At 41.4% G+C, this 18,719-nt stretch overlaps 1 protein-coding gene across 5 annotated transcripts in view; it reads left to right on the plus strand.

Moving 5' to 3' along the window:
• The window catches only part of GALNTL5 (polypeptide N-acetylgalactosaminyltransferase like 5), a 122,736-nt gene that overhangs the window by 58,280 nt on the left and 45,737 nt on the right, over window positions 1–18,719 (plus strand). For all 5 annotated transcript variants that reach the window (XM_079932042.1, XM_079932040.1, XM_079932041.1 and 2 more), the window contains 3 exons: window positions 4,555–4,675; window positions 11,687–11,853; window positions 14,721–14,843. In XM_079932042.1, coding sequence (XP_079788168.1) covers window positions 4,555–4,675; window positions 11,687–11,853; window positions 14,721–14,843 — 411 coding nt within the window. The remainder of the gene's footprint in view (window positions 1–4,554; window positions 4,676–11,686; window positions 11,854–14,720; window positions 14,844–18,719) is intronic.

The following is an 18,719-nucleotide window of genomic DNA, read 5'->3' on the forward strand; positions in this document are numbered from 1 at the left end:
TCTAGTTGTGGCGAGCGGGGGCTACTCTTCATTGTGGTGCGCAGGCTTCTCATTGCGGTGGCTTCTCTTGTTGCAGAGCACGAGCTCTAGGCACGCGGGCTTCGGTAGTTGTGCCACGTGGGCTCAGTAGCTGTGGCACGTGGGCTGCAGTAGTTGTGGCTCACGGGCTCTAGAGTGCAGGCTCAGTAGTTGTGGCACACGGGCTTAGTTGCTCTGCGGCATGTGGGATCTTCCCGGACCAGGGCTTGAACCCGTGTCCCCTGCATTGGCAGGTAGATTCTTAACCACTGCGCCACCAGGGAAGAGCCATAGTATGTATTTTTAATATATTTGTAGCTATTCTGGAATGAATTGCAATGCCACTATGGGTATTAACATGTAAGTCTTTGTATAAGCATATTTTGTTTCTCTCAGGTAAATACCTAGGTATGGGATGGATGGGTCATATGGTAGCTGTATGCTTAACGGTAAAGAAAATGACAAACCGGTTTCCAAAGGAAGGCTGCCATTTTATATTTCCTTCAGCAGTGGATGAGAATTCCATTTTCTCCAGGTTTGGCCAACACTTGACATGGTCAGATTTTTAGATTTTAACCATTCTAATGGGTGAGTAATGGTATCATTGTGGCCTTAATTTGCATTTCCCCACAACTAAGGATTTTGAACACGTTTTCATGTGCTTAATGGCCCCACGTACATCTCCTTTTGTTAAGTGTCTCTCCAAGTCTTCTGTCCCTTTTTAAATTGGGATGTCTGTCTTCTGATTTCTAAGACTTTTAAAATATATTCTGGTATCAAATCCTTTGATTTGTGAGTTGCAAATATTTTGCACAAGTCCGTGCCTTGTCTTTTCATTCTCTCTTTTTTTTAATTGAGATATAATTGATATATATCATTGTATTCATTTTAGGTGTACAACACAATGATTTTTATATATGTATATATTGCAAAATGGTTACCACAATAAATTTAATTAACATACGTTATCACACATAGTTACCATTTTTTTTCTTGTGATGATAACTTTTTTCTTTTTTTCTTTTTTTACTGTTAATATACAATTTATTCTTATATTCCAAGAGGAGAATGTTTTCTAATTTCTACAGTTGAAAACAAGATTATTTATAATCACATAATTCACCATTATTATTCATTATATTTTCTTTGGAAAGGATAAAAGTTATCTCAGTACTTCAAGAGATAACTTAAGATATACTCTCTTAGCAACTTGCAAGTATATAAAACAGTGTGCTGACTAGAGTCACCATGCTGGGCATCTTCATTCTCCTCTGAGTGGTTTCATTCAAGAAGCAAGATTTTAAATTTCTGTGGTCAATTTATCACATTTTCTTGTGTGGTTTATGTTTCAGAATCCCATCTTGATTTACTTCCAGTATTCTTTTAATGTATTGCTTCGTGTAGCTCTGTTCGTGGTTGCTCTAGGTATTAACATGATATGTATGTAACTCACTGAGGTCTCCTTGAATCAATGTTTTGCCACTTCCAGTAAAGCGTACAAAGCAAAGTCCATTAGCATCCTCCATTTTAAAATACGATTGTCTTCAGCATTTCCTCCGTGTACATGGAGCACCACATCAGATGGTGTTGTAGTGTCTGCTCCAATCACTGAATGAGACTTAAGAAACTCACGAACACAGGCTAGTATATTTTTTACCCTTTTGGATGTTCTTTTTTCTTTTCTGAGGTTGCAACCCTTCATCTGCTATGATTTTCCTTTTTTGATTTACAGAACTTTCTTTTTCGATTCTTTGCGGGTGGGTTTGCTAGTCACAAATTCTTAGTGTTTCTTCATCTGAACGTATCTTTATTTTTCTCATGATTCCCGAAGGATATTTTTGCTGACCTAGGCTTTGCTGATGATAGTTCTTTCTGTTCAGCACTCGAAAATGTTTTCTCACTTCCTTCTGTCCTCCATGATTCAGACGAGAAATCCACAGACATTCAGATCTCTCCTCTGTGAGTACTGCCTCCTTTCCGTCTGCAGCTTTTGAGGGTTTTCTTTTGTCTGGAGTTTTCAGAAGCTTAATTATGATGTGGCATGGATTTCTTTGGTGTCTCCTACTTGGGAGTTTCCTCAGCCTCTTGAAGCTGTAGATGTCCATCTTTCACCAAATTCATGAACTTTTCTACTATTATTTTTTAAGAGTACTTTTTCATTCCTCACTCTCCTATCCTTCTGAGACTCCAATAATACGAATATTAGCTCTTTTGTTGTTAGCTCACAGGTCCCTGAGACTCTCTTCATTTTTTTTTTTAGTCTATTTTCTCCATTGCTCAGAGTAGGTGGATTCTGTTATCACTATTCTACTTAATATTAAGCCCATCTAGCGAGTTTTTATTAGATTATTTTTCGTTCTACAATTTCCATTTGGTTCTTTTTTATAACTTCTATTTCTTTGCTGAGATCCCCTTTTTCTGTTTCTGAGCATTTTTATGATGGCTGCTTTAGGATCTGAGATCATTCTGACCTCTGATTCATCTTGGTATTGACATCTGTCAATTGTCTTTTCCTATTCAATTTGAGATCTCCCTGGTTCTTTGTACGACAGATTTTTGATTGTATCCTGGGCATTTTGGAGATTATGAAACTCTGGGTCCTGTTTAAGCTTCTTTGTTAGGCCGACCTCTGTTAAGATGCAGCACAAGGACCAGGTGGGTGGGTGTGTTTGCTTCCTTCTGGGCCTGCCGACTCCACCCTGGCAACTGTGGAGCGTGGGCACTGCCACGCTGTGGATGGTGGAGGGGACGTTCAGCAGCCCCGTTGGGGAAATGGGGCGCTGACTTGCATGACATTGTTGTCTCTGAGTTCAGCTCCCCAGTGGGCCTCCCTGATGCCAGGGTCAGGAGATGGGGTAAGCAGAGTATCAACTATCCTGCTTTGCACAACCTGCTGCCATTGAGGGTGGAGGTTCAGCTCTCCCCGGACCCCCATGGATATGAGGGGCAGTGGGTACATGGCGTAGTGACTAGCCTCACCTTGCACCACGTCGTTAAGCCTTGCTGCTGCCAGGTGGGACTGGAGGCTCAGCACGCCACTGACAAGACACTACCTTAGGGAGAATCCGAGCACCACCTGCTTCTACCAGGCAGGCTTCTGGAAGACCAGCTCCCTGCTCAGCCCACCCACACCAGCCAGACAGGTAATCAGAACACTGCCTTCTTCCGCCAGGAAGGGGGATGGAAGGCTAGGTTATGCTCAGGGGAGAGGAGCACGGCCCCTTGCTCCCTTGGAGTAGAGGTGGATGCGCTCCTTGCTCTCCCCACTGGAGCCAACAGGGGGCGGTGTGGTTCTCCTGTTGGTGCTTGACTGGACTAGAGTGGGTGCTGCCAGAGGGTTTCTGTGGTTAGTTGTCCTTCTTCCTGGCCCTGTGGCTGGAGGAACAGGATTATCCTGGCTCTTGTTTTGTCTGTGCCCATTAGTGGTTCCACCTGCAGCCTTCGACAGCCCCCTGTCGGGGATTTACGGGAGGCAACAAAGAAATCAGGAGCCCACCGTGTCCTTGCCCCTGTCCTGGGGCTCCCAGGCAACCTGCCTCCTTACACTCGCCTTTCAGAGCCAAGGAATTTTTAGGTATAAGAAAGAAGACCGAGGGGAAATGGGGTCACTTTTTGATGGGAATCCTCTTTATATCCAGTATAGAACTTATACCAGTTTTGGAAAACACCCTTTGGGCATTGGAAAAGAAAGATTATTCTCTCAAAAACAAAGCACAACATAAAATCTACTAAGGAAACTTAACTAATCACGTTATTCAAGTTTCTAACATTTTGTCTGATTCAGAGTTGTTCTGAAAAACTTCCATTACCGTTCGTTTGTGGCAACATATATTGATATTTCGAACAATTTTTAAGTATTTTGTTGCAGCGTTATTTGATGTCTACAAGCTCATTACTATTAAACCTTTACTGTGACTTATTGTGAGTATAAAATGACCTTCTGGATTGTCCTTCCCGTGAATTCTATGCTTTAAAAATGATTTTGACTCCTGTAGTCTTTGACCGTTCTCTCGCTTTTAACCATGTTAGTTCATCTTATTTATCGTTTATGGTTACATTTCGTTTTTTATTACCATCTAAGAGTTTTTATCTTTTAACGGGAAATCTATGCCAACTTCATTTATTGCTATGACTGATAGGTTTGGGTTGTCCTCTGTCATCTTGTATTATTCTCTCAAACAGAGTTTTGGGAGAGGGGCTTCAGCTCCCATTCTCCCACCTTCCCTAGATCCCTCAGTTAATATAATTTCACACGACAGTTGCAAATCATGATGGGACCAAGGAGGCTGAGCACTTCCTTCTCTGGAGAAACTGAATGACTCTAGAGTAGCTTGTTGTTCATACTTTGCTAAGGAATCTGCTTTGATTTCTGTGAATACTTTGATTTTAACCTTGTCATCTGGGAGTAGTTTCGGTTCCAGGGAAACTACTCTGACATGTTATAAAAGGAGTGAATTCAGGATATGGTTGTTATTGTCCTTTATCAACGTGATGGTAGTAAACCTATACTTATGTGACTAATACCTTTTCTTGCAGGTAAGGATTTTAAGTATTTGGACCCAGAACTTATTCATGGATATTCAAAATATGGATTTAATTCCATTATCAGTAAAAACTTGGGCAACTACAGAGATGTGCCAGACACCAGGAATAAAATGTATGTTCCTCCTGATATATTTTTTTACATATTACATAGTTTCAGATATACAACATAATGATTTGATATTTGTATATGTTGCAAAATGATCATTACAGTAAGTCTAGTTAACATCGGTCCCTATACATAGATACAAAAAAGATTTTTTTCTTGTGATGAGAACTTTTAAGATCTTTCTTAGTAACTTTCAAATATGCAATACAGTATTATTAACTACAGTCACCATGCTATACATTACATCCCTGTGACATTTATTTTATAGCTGGAAGTTTGTACATTTTGACCTCCTTCACCCATTTCACCCACCCCCTGCCTCTGGTGACCACCAATCTGTTCTCTGTATCTTGAACTTGTTTTTTTTTGGGGGGGGGGCGGATTGTGTTTTGTTTGTTTGAGATTCTACATGTGAGAGCATATGGTATTTGTCTTTCTCTGACTTGTTTCACTAGCATAATGCCCTCAAGATCCATTCATGTTATTGCAAATGGCAAGATTTCCTCCTTTTTTATGGCTGAATTATAGATATAGATATAGATGTAGATCTATAACATACAGTATAGCTATATAGATATATATTACCTTTTCTTTATTCATCCACCCATGGACACTTAGGTTGCTCCCATGTTTTGGCTTGTAAATAATGCTGTAATGAACATGGGAGTGCATGTATCTTTTTGAGTTAGTGCTTTTGTTTTCTTCAGGTAAATACCCAGAATTGGAATTGCTGGGTCATATGGCAGTTCTATTTTTAATTTTTTGAGGAACTTCCATACTGGTTTTCCATAGTGGCTGCACCAATTTACATTCCTACCAAAGGCGCACAAGGGTTCCCTTTTCTCCACATCCTCACCAACTCTTGTTACTTCTTGTCTTTTTGATAAGAGCCGTTCAAACTGGTGTGAATTGATATCTTATTGTGGTTTTGATTTGCATTTCCCTGATGATTAGTGATGCTGAGCATCTTTTCATGTGCCTGTTGCCCATCTGTATGTCTTCTTCGGAAGAAAATGTCTATTCAGATCCTCTGCCCATTTTTTAATCAGATTGGTTTGTTTTTTTCAATATTGAGTTGTATGAGTTCTTTACATATGTTAGGTATTAACCCCTTATCAGATATATGATTTGCAAATATTTTCTCCCATTCAGTAGGTTGCCTTTTCATTTTGTTGAAGGTTTCCTTTGCTGTGCAGAAGCTTTATAGTTTGATGTAGTCCCACTTATTTATTTTTGCTTTTGTTGCCTTTGCTTTTGGTGTCAGATCCAAATAAATCAAGACTGATGTTAAGGAGCTTACTGCCTATCTTTTCTTCCAGGAGTTTTATGGTTTTAGGTCTTATATTTGTTTAATTCATTTCTAGTTAAGTTGAGGGTATGGTGTAAGATAGAGGTCCAGTTTCATTTTTTTGCATGCAGCTGTTCAGTTTTTCCAACACCATTTATTAAAGAGACTGTTATTTCCCCATCATATATTCTTGGCTCCTGTGTCGTAAATTAATTGACCATATATGTGTGGGTTTATTTCTGGGCTTTCTACTCTGCTCCATTGATCTATGTGTCTTTTTATGCCAGTACCATACTGTTTTTATTACAATAGCTTTGTAATATAGTTTGAAATCAGAGAGCGTGAGTCCTCCAGCTTTGTTCTTCTTTCTCAAGATTGCTTTGGCTATTTGGGGTCTTTTGTAATTCCACACAAATTCTAGGATTGTTTGTTCTATTTCTGTGAAAAATGCCATTGTAATTTTGATAGGGATTGCATTGAACCTATAGATTGCTTTAGGAAATATGGACTTTTTTTTTTTTTGCGGTACACGGGCCTCTCACTGTTGTGGCCTCTCCCGTTGCGGAGCACAGGCTCCGGATGTGCAGGCTCAGCGGCCATGGCTCACGGGCCCAGCTGCTCCGCGGCATGTGGGATCCTCCCAGACTGGGGCATGAACCTGTGCGCCTTGCATCGGCAGGCAGACTCTCAACCACTGCGTCACCAGGGAAGCCCTCCATTTCAGCTTTGCCTTACTTTAAAATTCATATTATTATTTTCACTGAACTAGAGAAATACTTGATACAAATCTTTGAAGAATAGATTTTTTGTTGATTGGTTTTCCAATTACATTTATTTCTCAACTTTTAAATTTTGAAATAATTTCAGACTTACAAAATTGTTGCAAAAATATTTCATAGAATTCCTGCCTAGCATTTTCTTAGATTCCCCAAATGTTAACATCGTCTATACCCTCAGAACCAGAACAATAAACAAAACCAGCAAATTAACAATACAATACCATTAGCGAATGTACAGACGGTATTCAAGTTTTTACACTTAACCCACTAGCGTCCTCTTTCTGGAAGGATCTAACCCAGGACTACAGACTGTGTGCAGGGTTCCTGTCCCCTGAGTTTCCTTTCATCTGAAACTGTTCCTAAGTCTTTATCTTCCACGACTGTTGTAGAGATCTAACCATTTATTTTGTAGAATGCTCCTCAATTTGAGTTTGATGTTTCCTTGTGATCAAATCCAGGTCATGGATTTTTGATAGGAATACCATGGAAGGAATGTCATATCCTTCTCAACACATTGTATTAAAAGGCACACGATGTCTCTTTGTCCCATTACTGGTGAAGTGACTTGTGGTGAAGTTAATTTGATCACTTGATTAAAACGACTGTCAGATTTTCTGCACAGTAAAATTACCATTTATCCTCTTGTAATTAATAAAGGTGCAGATTTCTTTTAAATGTTAATTGTGAAAAACCTGGAAAATATAAAAAAGCATAAAAAGGGAAACTAAAAACACACATGATCCTAGGGATTTTTCTTCTGTCTTAATGCATAAGGTGTCACCTAACTATTTTCCCCCCACTTGACACAGAGAGATCATCACTGTCAGGATATTAGTGTATATCCTTCCAGAATTTATAGACACATACACATATTTATAAGTAGACAGTAAGCATACAATATAATCATATCATTTTAATGAAAATGGGCTTTACTTTTTATATTTTATAATGTGTTTTTTTTTAACTTAACAACATATCGTGGAGAACTTTTTCAAAGCATTACACATAAAATTTGCCTCATTCATTTTAACACTTGAGAGCAGTTATCCATTGTATAAATATACAGTTTCCCCATTAATAGACATCCTGGTTGTTTTTAATTTTTCAACTTCTCAAAAATGATGTAATAAACACTCTTGTACACATATTTTTAGCCCTCATGTTAGTATATATGGAGTAAAGATTTCTGGAATGAGGTTGCTCAGCCATAGGCTCATTTTTCTTCTCTAGAATTTTATACAAATAAAATTTACGCAGCATAATTATTTTGAAATGTAGCCATGTTGTCACAAGGAGCTCCTTTTTATTGCTGAGTAGCGCTCTACTGTACGGATGTGGTACAATTTGTTTATCCATTCATCTGTTGATAGGACAGATTGTTTCCGGTTTTTGTCTATTACAAATAAAGTTGGTATGAATATTCTTAAGACAAGTTTTGCATAACAGATGTTCTTTTTTCTCTTATGTAAATATTTTGCAAGTGGAATGGCTAGATCTTAGGGTGTATGTTTAATTTTTAAAGAAACCGCCGTTTCCCTAAAGTAGTTGTACTATCTTACATTCCCATCAGCAATGAATGAGATTTCCAATTCCTCCACATCTTTGCCAACACTTGGTATGGCCAGTATTTTGAATTTTAGCCATTCTAATAGATGTGTAGTCGGATCTCATTGTGGTTTAATTGGCATTTTCGTGATGTCTAATGATGTTGAGATCTATTTATGTGTTTATTTGCTATCTGTGTATCTTCTTTATTGAAGTTAAATTTTGCCCATTTTAAAATTGGATTGTTTTCTTATTACTGAGTTTTGAGAATTTTTTAGTATATTTTGGTATAAGATCTTTATCATATTGATGATTACATGTATTTTTTCCTAGTCTATGGCTTGTTTTTTCATTCTTTTGACAGTGCCTTTGGAAAAGCAGAAGTTTTTAATTTTGATAGAGTTCAATTGTTTAATTTTATTCTTTTTTTTTTTTTTTTTGCGGTACGTGGGCCTCTCACTGCTGTGGCCTCTCCCGTTGCGGAGCACAGGCTCTGGACGCGCAGGCTCAGCGGCCATGGCTCACGGGCCCAGCCGCTCTGTGGTATGTGGGATCTTCCAGGACCGGGGCCCGAACCCGTGTCCCCTGCATCGGCAGGCGGACTCTCAACCACTGCGCCACCAGGGAAGCCCTATTCTATTTTTAAATTTACTTTTGCCTAGCCCAAGATCACAAAGATTTCTCTGTTGGATTTTCTATGTAGATGGGCATGACCTATGCACTTTTACTTCTTCCTTTCTAGTCTGCGTGCTTTTCTTTTTCTTATTGCACTGGCTAAAACCTCTAATATAACGTTGAACAGAAGAGGTGAAATTGGGCAGCCTTGCTGTGCTCTTGCTCTTAACACTCAGCTTTTCATCAGTGAGTATGATGTTATCTTTAGGCTTTTCATAGATGTTCTTTTTCAGGTTTAGGAAGTTCCCTTCTATTCCTAGTTTGCTGAGAATTGTTTCACCAGGCGGCTGTTGAATTGTGTCACATCCTTTTCTGTGTATTGAGATGTGTGTATCTTTAGTTTGTGAAGATGGTAAATTATGTTGATTTTCTAGTGTTAAACAGAGGTTATATTTATGGACTATTCCCCACTTGGTCATGATGCATTATCCTTTTTATATATTATTGAATTTGATTTGCTGAAATTTTGTTTGGAATTTTATATCAGTGTTCGTGAGGGCTATGAATTTGTATTTGTCCTGACTGTCCTTGTCTGGTTTTGTTTTAGAGTAATGTTGGCCTCGTAGAATGAATTGTGAATTATTCTTTTAGCATTTAATTTTTTTTATTTTTGGCTTCATTGGGTCTTCGTTGCTGCACGTGGGCTTTCTCTAGTTGCGGTGAGCAGGGGCTACTCTTCGTTGTGGTGCGCAGGCTTCTCATTGCTGTGGCTTCTTTTGTTGCGGAGCACGGGCTCTAGGTGCGCGGGCTTCAGTAGTTGTGGCCCGCGGGCTCAGTAGTTGTGGCTCACAGGCTCTAGAGCACAGGCTTGGTAGTTGTGGCGTGCGGGCTTAGTTGCTCTGCGGCATGTGGGATCTTCCCGGACCAGGGCTTGAGCCCATGTCCCCTGCATTGGCAGGCAGATTCTCAACAACTGTGCCACCAGGGAAGCCCCTATCAATTAATTTTAGAGAAACCCATACACATGAGGCTTCTCTTAGGGGTGTAACCACGTCTGACGTGGTTTCAGCCTCCTTCAATATCATTGTCCCGTTCTTCCGAAGGGACTCAGTTTATAGCTTTCTGAAAATGATATACCCAGGACTGAATGTAATCCTAGAGATTGATCTGAGTAGCCTGAGTTCACCCTGGACCACCGTCTCTCTCTAGTTGGAGGCATCCTCTCTCTCTCTGTGTCTCATCTACTTGCTCTTTGGTCACACAGTGATCCTACTGGAATGCAAGCCTTTTAATCCTATCTGTTTCTGTGAGGCGACATTTTCCCACCTGACGTTTTAGGTCACGGGCAGCCCACAGCACTCGCCCCCTTTTCCCATCCTCTCAGGTCTTTTCTTGGTTCTGTCATCTCATATTCTCATTCCTTGAAGCACGAGTCCATTTCCACCCGGTAAGCATGCCTTCTATATCTTCATCTACTCTTGGATAAAAATGTTAACCAGCACAAGGTCTTCTTCTTCCAAGGTGACATCAATCCATAAATATCCTGAAAGTCTGTCCAGGATCCCTGTGGGACTGCCTGCCCAGCACGTCCTTCCCTGGGGTTTCCTACCCACTGCCCCCTTTTCACACGGCGGCAGTGCGTGGAGTGACTTTCTATTTTGACCCCACTATCTGGCCATGATGGGCACCTAAGCCAAACTGAGCCAGTGAATCCTGTCCTGTGAATTTTGGGGAAGGGGGAAGTCTTAGCAGTTTCTCCTTGGATGCTGGACTGTAGGACACACTGGCATCAGCCGCATTTCCCACTCTGGAGTAAAGGAGGGAAAACAAGCCAGGTTGCAGAGAGAGAATAAGAGTCATGTAATGAGCCTTGTAGAATACTGACTGCAAGGCACTGACCTGAGCATTTTACATATATGAATTCATTGAAACTTCACAACCTATGAGGTAGGTTGATGTAGTTATTGTTATCATTATAATTATTCCCAGATGTAAAGACAAGAACAGAAATGGAGCATGTCCAGGTGGCTTTCAAGCCTCTGGTTAGAATTGCTCTTGGAGGCTCCAGGTTCCTGTCTGTTGGCTAGGTCCTGTGGGACATTTGGGTCCTTTTACAGTGAATCTCTTTCTTACGCTTAAGCTAGTTCCAGTGGGTTTGTCATTTACAACCAAAATATTTCAAAACACAACCAAATAATATAGCAATCCAAACAATACTTAACAGCTAAAAACGAATATTACTAGAATTCAGGGTCTATTCTTCTCTCAAGTGCACAAAAAAATAGTAAAACATTTTTTGTCAAAGCCTTGGAAGAAATCTAATTACACCATATCCGTTACATTTCTTTGTTGTAATAGACTACACAAATGTAAGAACAGCACATAGGTTTTCTTTGAAGATAGAACAGTAAAGTTAATTTGAAACTTTCAGTGCGTATAAGCTTATTAATTCATTTTTATGATAGAAACCAAAATATAGGAATAATTTGTGTTTATACTATGTTCAAAACAGAACTAATATTATCAAAGCAGAGTCTCAGGAAAAAGCAATTATTACTGGCATTAAGAAGGGAGGAATGATTTAGAAAATATTAGAACAACATAAAAAGTTTAAAGAAATTTTTGTATCTTAATTTTTGTATTTTAAATGTACTGTCACCTTACTATCATAATCATTGATTAAAGGAATAAAGAGGAAAAAATATGAATAAAGAAAGGTGTTTGAATGAGTCCTCAAAACATCTAAGGCTTTTAGATGAATCGTTTTCTTCCTCTTGCTTATGCCTGCAGGTGTCATAAAAAATGGTACCCATCCAACCTACCTACTGCCAGCATTGTCATTTGTTTCCACAATGAAGAATTTAATGCCTTGTTTCGGACAGTGTCCAGTGTCATGACTCTCACTCCACAGCATATCCTTGAAGAAATTATTTTGGTAGATGACATGAGTGAATTTGGTAAGACAGGACGCTAATCATCTATCTAACCTACTTTGAAGGCAGCGCTATCTCTGTGGCACTTGAGTTATTTTATACAAAGAACATTTTCCGGTGGGTTCTGAGGCAGGCATTTTGGTGCACTCATGGCGATGTGAGAGCCGGCCCCGGTCCTTATGGAGTTGGGCTAATGGAATGGTTAGTGCTTCCATGAGACAAATGTAGGGGCAAGCTGGTCTTTAAAGGTCACGCATGACGTTCAAGAAGTGATATCTAGCAAACTATTACATATAGGATAGATAAACAACAAGGTCCTATTGTATAGCACAGAAAACTATGTTCAATATCCTGTGATAAATCCTAATGGAAAAGAATATGTATACGTATAACTGAATCACTTTGCTGTACAGTAGAAATTAACACAACATTGTAAATCAACTATACTTCAATAAAGTAATTTTTTTTAAAAAAGTGCTCTCTGAACTGAGGCCTGAAGGCTGAGTTGGGCTTATATCGATGGAGAGGAAGGAAAAAGTATTTTAGGCAGAGGAAATGGCATTATAAAGGCCCAGAGGCAAGAGAAAACATAGTGAGTTTGGAATAGTTGTGTATTTGATGTAGATTATGTGTGAGTATAGTGTTAGGAGGGAGGGGGTAGGCCTGAAACCAGAAACGTAAAAAGGCAGCCCCTCTTGAAGGCATTGTTTGAATTTTATTTGGAGAAAATGGGGAACGATTCCAAGGCTTAATGCAGGGAAATGACACAATCCAGGTACTTTACATGAAAGAATTCTAATCACGCCAACTACACTTAATGGCTTATTCCTCCATGTTCACTGGTTTTAAGGAACTGTGACACTAGAACATTTAGCATCTGAGATTTGCTGTCTATTTTACAACTTAGTTACAAACCTCAGGCAAGCCAGGAGGGCCCAGATTAAGGATAAGCTCTTTGAAGTCTGCAGGTTCCCTGTGAGGTGCATTTCTCATGGAAGCAATGTATCTGTATTGGATAAGTTTTCTACTTAACAGTTTACCTAATCCACCGTGAATCTGACCCACTATGGGCCGGGACAGAAAAAGAGGAGGAGAAACAGGAGGAAGAGGAACAGGCAGAGGAAGGAAAGAAGGTGTCCCGGGAGGTTTACCTCGGAGAAATAACTGTAGATGCGTCAACTCAAAAGTGAAAGGGAACTCAAGCTAATGTCAGCTACATTTAGGAGTTCCACTCATTGGCCAGGCACTGTCACGTATGACATTATTTGTGTGAGAGCCACGCAGATCAGAGGGGTCCAGTACTGTTTATTTCTGGTCTTGTGCCTAGGAGGGGATGTGGAGGGACGGCCAGCTTCCTTATCTGACCGGTACCCTGAGCAACACATCTGGCCACGTGTGGGGCAGGAAGGCCCCAGTAAAGCCATGAGCAGGGAGCCGGGTGGGATCTTTGCTGGACTGTGGAGTTCTAACTTCTCACCCAGAAGGACAAGGATCCTGCCATGGAGATGCAATTCCAGGATGACTAGGGAACCTCCCACAGCCTTTCAGATCTATGCCAGGAGTTCAGAGACATACCTGGTTCCTCAGATGTTCTTTAGGCATCAGAGGACTCACTGCTGATGGCTGAGGGATGGTTGGACTGCTGGACCAGACACTCTGCTTCTCCTCCTGGATCCACGGTCACCTGGTTGGTGGTCATTTCACCCACCCCACCAAGGAGCTTAGTCTTGGACCCACACAGAACCTCAAACAGGAAATGGGGTGTTCTGTGTCCTGATGAAGCTCAGGATTGATGTACCCCTGCTTTAATCCACAACGATTTCATGTGGGCCTTAGGAGAACTTTCTTCAACTGTAGCTAGTCTTTTCTAGCTCATAGCAGTTGGTACTGCTGATGGAGTTCCTCAGCTTGGGATAGCAGGGGTCAGGGGCCCAGACACCTGCCCCCATTGAGTTACACGAGAGGCATGTCCAGAGCTGACCTGCTACTGTCCACCTTTCTCATAGTCCTGGTACCTCTCGACTACAAGCCAATGACATGACCATCTTCTGAAGGACCCAAACCCTCCACTTCATGTCAGCAATGACCACTGCAGAACGGCCTTATTTACTCCTAGGTCTGCCGCACAGAGTTCCTCTGGGTCCCGGATGTTGGGAGGGGTTTGCAGACATCTGAGCTGAGACACTGCCCCTACCCTGCAAGCAAAGCTGTGCGGCCTGCAGTCTGCCTCTGAGCAGGGCCCTGGCACTCTTCTTAAAGACAAGGAAAGAGATCCCTCCTTCTGACGAGACTGCAGTGAACCTGCTTCTGTTGCACCCCAGCCTCCTGATCCAGATTCCTAGGACTTAGGAGTTTAAACCTCTGAGGCATCTGTATCCATCTCACCAGAGACTTCATATTAACCTCCAAGTATTGAGTGACCGTTAGGTACCAGGCTCTGTGCTCGGTCGTGGATTTCTTCCTCTCACTGCAGACCTGCAAGGAATATGGTACGTCTGCCTTCTCACAGATGAGGAAACTGAGACTCGAGTGGTGTGATAACCTCCCTGGGAATTATTACAGAGTTAAGAGCACGATTGTTAATAATAAAGTCAAATTGCCCCAAAGAGTCATAACTCATGCTTTTTCTATTAAAATTTTAATAGTGATTTATTAAAATAGAGGTATTTCACTAGAAACACAGAAGGATGTCTGCAGTTGATTTCAATGCTGAATCCCTTTTTGTTCACGTTTTGTTCACATTTTATGCATGTTCGTCTGATAAAATTTTCTTTTAAGGTTAGAACATTTATGGAATAGCATAGTTTTTAGGAGTCAATCAAAATTGTGGGAAATTGGTTTAATTTCTGTACTTATAGTTTACAATTGTCAAGTGTTGACTTTTTTTCCAGATGATTTGAAAGAGAAACTGGACTATCACCTGGAAATTTTTCGGGGAAAGATTAAATTAATAAGAAACAAAAAGAGAGAGGGACTGATTCGAGCAAGGCTGATTGGAGCATCACGTGCTTCAGGTATGAACATGTCGTTGGGAACATGACCCTGTGTCTGCATCACAGAGATCTTCCTGTCTGTATGGAAATCATCCTCGTGGAGACCCTCCACGTCTCCATATATTTCAGCCATATGAGTCTTTAATCTTCTTTTGACTCTGAAAAGATTCTGCTTCAAAACGTTAATTCGTTATTTCAAATAGAGGATATTCTTTTGCAGGGGTCATAATGTCAGCCTCCTGTCGCAGGATGAGTTCCCCCAGGTACAAACTCTGGGGTGGAGTTTTAAATACATGCAGGGAACCCACTGGGGCGCTCTTGGGAACCACATAAGGGGAGCGGAAAGCAAGACTTTATGGGGAGAGTGGGGCTGTGATGCAGCTGCCGACCTATGGGGAACTCTGAAGCTAGGAGGGTGTCAGTTCAGGGCCTCTGGTAGGCAGAGGCCAAGACGAAATGGGAGGCGTGTTTACGGAGAAATGTCTGTGAAGGATAAAGGGGAGAGGGAAAAGCGTGGACCAGAAGCTTCTGGCCTGACACCTGTGGAAAGAGGCAGGGAAAGAAAGGAAGGTTGCAAGCCCTTCAGTCTGCTGCGTGGCTCCCAGAAAGGCTCCCAGGGGCTGGTGGGGAGCCCCAGGGCAAAGACCGCCCATTGGAGGAGTCCTGCATGGGTGCCCCAGTGGCCCAGCTCTTGTTCATCCCCCGCCTGCCCCCCACCCCCGCAGTGTGCTTAGTGATTGGCTGGGAGCCCTGGGAGGGCAGGCCTTGGTGTGTATACTGCAGAAGATCCCAAAGCCTTGGAAGCTGTCAGCCCCACTCCCCCTGGCAGGTTCTCTTGAAGGGAGGTCTGAGCAGCACACTCAGGAGCGGTGCAGAGAGGTCCCACCTGGCCCAGGTAAGGGGACCAGACAGGGACGAGGACACCCTCTGCCCCTCAGGGAGGGGGCATCGCTTTGGACCAGGCAGCCACATCCTCGCCAAGGGCAGTTCCTGGGGAGTGGACTGAGTCCCGAGGGGAATCCGAGCATTCTGACTTTCAAGCTTCCTGGAAACCCGAGTGATCAGAGGGTTGTTTGCAGAATATTAAACTAGGACAAAAGGCGATGGGTAATGTTGAAGGGTCTTTCCTCAGGCCACGTGGCGGTCTGAGGAAATGTCTCTGTTCTTTAGCAAGGCTATTTCCTTATTGAGTAGAAGGCCAAATAAAGGCAAGATCTGATTCTTTTTTTCTGTGTTGGCCTGATTGAGACCTTCTCTCATTTAACTACACAGATAATACGTATTAATCGTCCAAAACGCAACATAAACCACTAAAACTGCATGGCGTGTGTCTTTTCAGAACTTTGGTTTTATGCATTAATATACATATGTGTGTATGTATGTACACACGTGCACACATACACACATGCACACATAGATGTACGGATTTTTAAATATATGGAATCGTCCTATCTCTCTTGTTCTGAGACTTACTCTTTTAATTTCAATTTAATGTTTTGGAACTTTTCCCATGACGATACTTGAGACTTACCTCAATTTTTCTTTTACTGCATTGTATGGTATTCCATATGGATTCCATAACGGATTGCCATAATTTGTTTAGCCATTTGTCATTTGGTGATCTTTACTTTTTACTATTGCTCAAAAGAAAAGTTGTACGGGCAATTCTTGTACATATACCTTTGTGGGAATGAATGCTTATGCCTCTGGGATAAATTGCTAAAAGTGGAACTGCTGGGCAAAAGGGAATTCTTACTTTATTTTTTTTATTTTTTTATTTTTATTTTTTTTGCGATACGCGGGCCTCTCACCGCTGCGGCCTCTCCCGTTGCGGAGCACAGGCTCCGGACGCGCAGGCTCAGCGGCCATGGCTCACGGGCCCAGCCGCTCCGCGGCATGTGGGATCTTCCCGGACCGGGGCACGAACCCGCGTCCCCTGCATCGGCAGGCGGACTCGCAACCACTGCGCCACCAGGGAAGCCTGGAATTCTTACTTTAAATTCTGATGGATGCTGCCAAATTGTCCTTCAAAAGACGGTACCAGTTCACAGTTCCATCCCAGGGTGTAAGAGGGCCCTCTCCCTGAGCCGAGCCGACACTGGATTATTTGTTACCAATCATTCTAGTGTTTGCCAAATTTGGTCAAAAAACGGTATCCTTTATTTTCTTGGCATTTCCTCGATTACTAGCAGCGTGGAGTGTTTTTTCATATTTTTGTAGATTTTTTTATAGATTTTTCTGTGAATTTGGTCTGTTCCTATCCTTTGTCAATTGTTCGATTGGGTTGTCCGTTTGTTACTGATTCGGAGGTGCCTTTATGATAACGAATCCTGTATTATATACACTGAGAATATCACTCCCCAGTCTGTGGCTGACCTTCCCATCTTTGTGGATAGTGTCTTATGTTGAACGGAAGTTCACCAAAAAACCCACTTCCTCTTGGAGGACACAGAGCTACCCTGGGCTTTCCTGACTTCCTTTCAGTAGGAATGGCCTTGTGACTATATTTCAACCACATTTCCTGACCAAGGCTTGTAAGAAGTTGGTTTATCTGCCTCCACACTTTATTCCCCCTTCTGGCTGACTAGGGTGGAGCTGACTGCAGTGACTTTGAAGGGCATGGGTTGAAGATGGAAGAGATCCCATCAGCTTGTGTTCCTGAGTGACCCCGTGGAGGAGAGCTTCCCCTCAATCAGGAACCTGCCTTGGACTACTAAATGAGTAGAAATAAACTTTGACTGCATTTGAGCCATTACAAATTTTGGAGTTTTATTATACTAGCAACTAGCTTTAACTTAATAAAACAATCAGGACTTCCCTGGTGGCACAGTGGTTAAGAATCCGCCTGCCAATGCAGCGAACACAGGTTCGAGCCCTGGTCCAGGAAGATCCCACATTCCACGGAGCAACTAAGCCCATGCGCCACAACTACTGAAGCCCACGTGCCTAGAGCCCGTGCTCCACAACAAGAGAAGGCACTGCAGTGAGAAGCCCGGACACCTCAACGAAGAGTAGCCCCCGCTCGCCGCAACTAGAGAAAGCCCTCGTGCAGCAACGAAGACACAATGCAGGCAAGAAAAAAGATCAGATTTATCAATATTTTTCTTTATGATTTTTGTGTCTTGTTTAAGAGATTCTTCCTTATTCCATGATCATGACGATATTCTACATTTTTTTAAATTTTGCTTTTTTACGTTATATTATTAATCTACCTAGAATTGATTGTTCTGGGAATGGCGTAAGGTAAGAATCTAACGTCATTTATCCTTTATGGCTAACCAGTTATCTCCATGCCATTCATTAAATAGTGCAGTCTTTCTTCATAGATTACAGTGCTACTTCTATCACTTACATCTGTATATTCCTGCATTTAATTCTGGCTTCTCTCTTCTCTCTATTATTGTATTTGTGTATTTCTAAGGCTAATCACACCCTCTCTTGATTAGGATAGCTTGATAAGACGTTTTTATAACTTGTAGGTCAAATATTTCCATGTCATTCTGCAAAATCGTCTTAACTTAGGATCATCCCATTAAGTTCCACAAAAAATCTATTGAGATTTTCACTGGAATTGCGTGGAGTTTACAGATTAAAATGGGAGAGAATTTATATCTTTTTGATGATGTCTTCCCATTCATGGACATTTATTCAGATCTACTTTTACATTCTTTCAATAATGTTTTGTCATTTTCTCCATAGATACCATGTGCAAAGATTTATTCCTGTTTATCTTGGTTTCTTGTGTTTTTTAAATTGTGATTTGGGATCTTCCTGTTGCATTTTCTAATTACTGGTATATAGGAATGAGATACTTAAAAAAAAATTTTTTTTTAATATTTGGCTGCAATGGGTCTTCGTTGCTGCACGCAGGCTTTCTCTAGCTGCAGCGAGCGGGGG

This window comes from Stenella coeruleoalba (genome assembly GCF_951394435.1).
Source record: "Stenella coeruleoalba genome assembly, chromosome: 9".
NCBI lineage: Eukaryota > Metazoa > Chordata > Mammalia > Artiodactyla > Delphinidae > Stenella > Stenella coeruleoalba.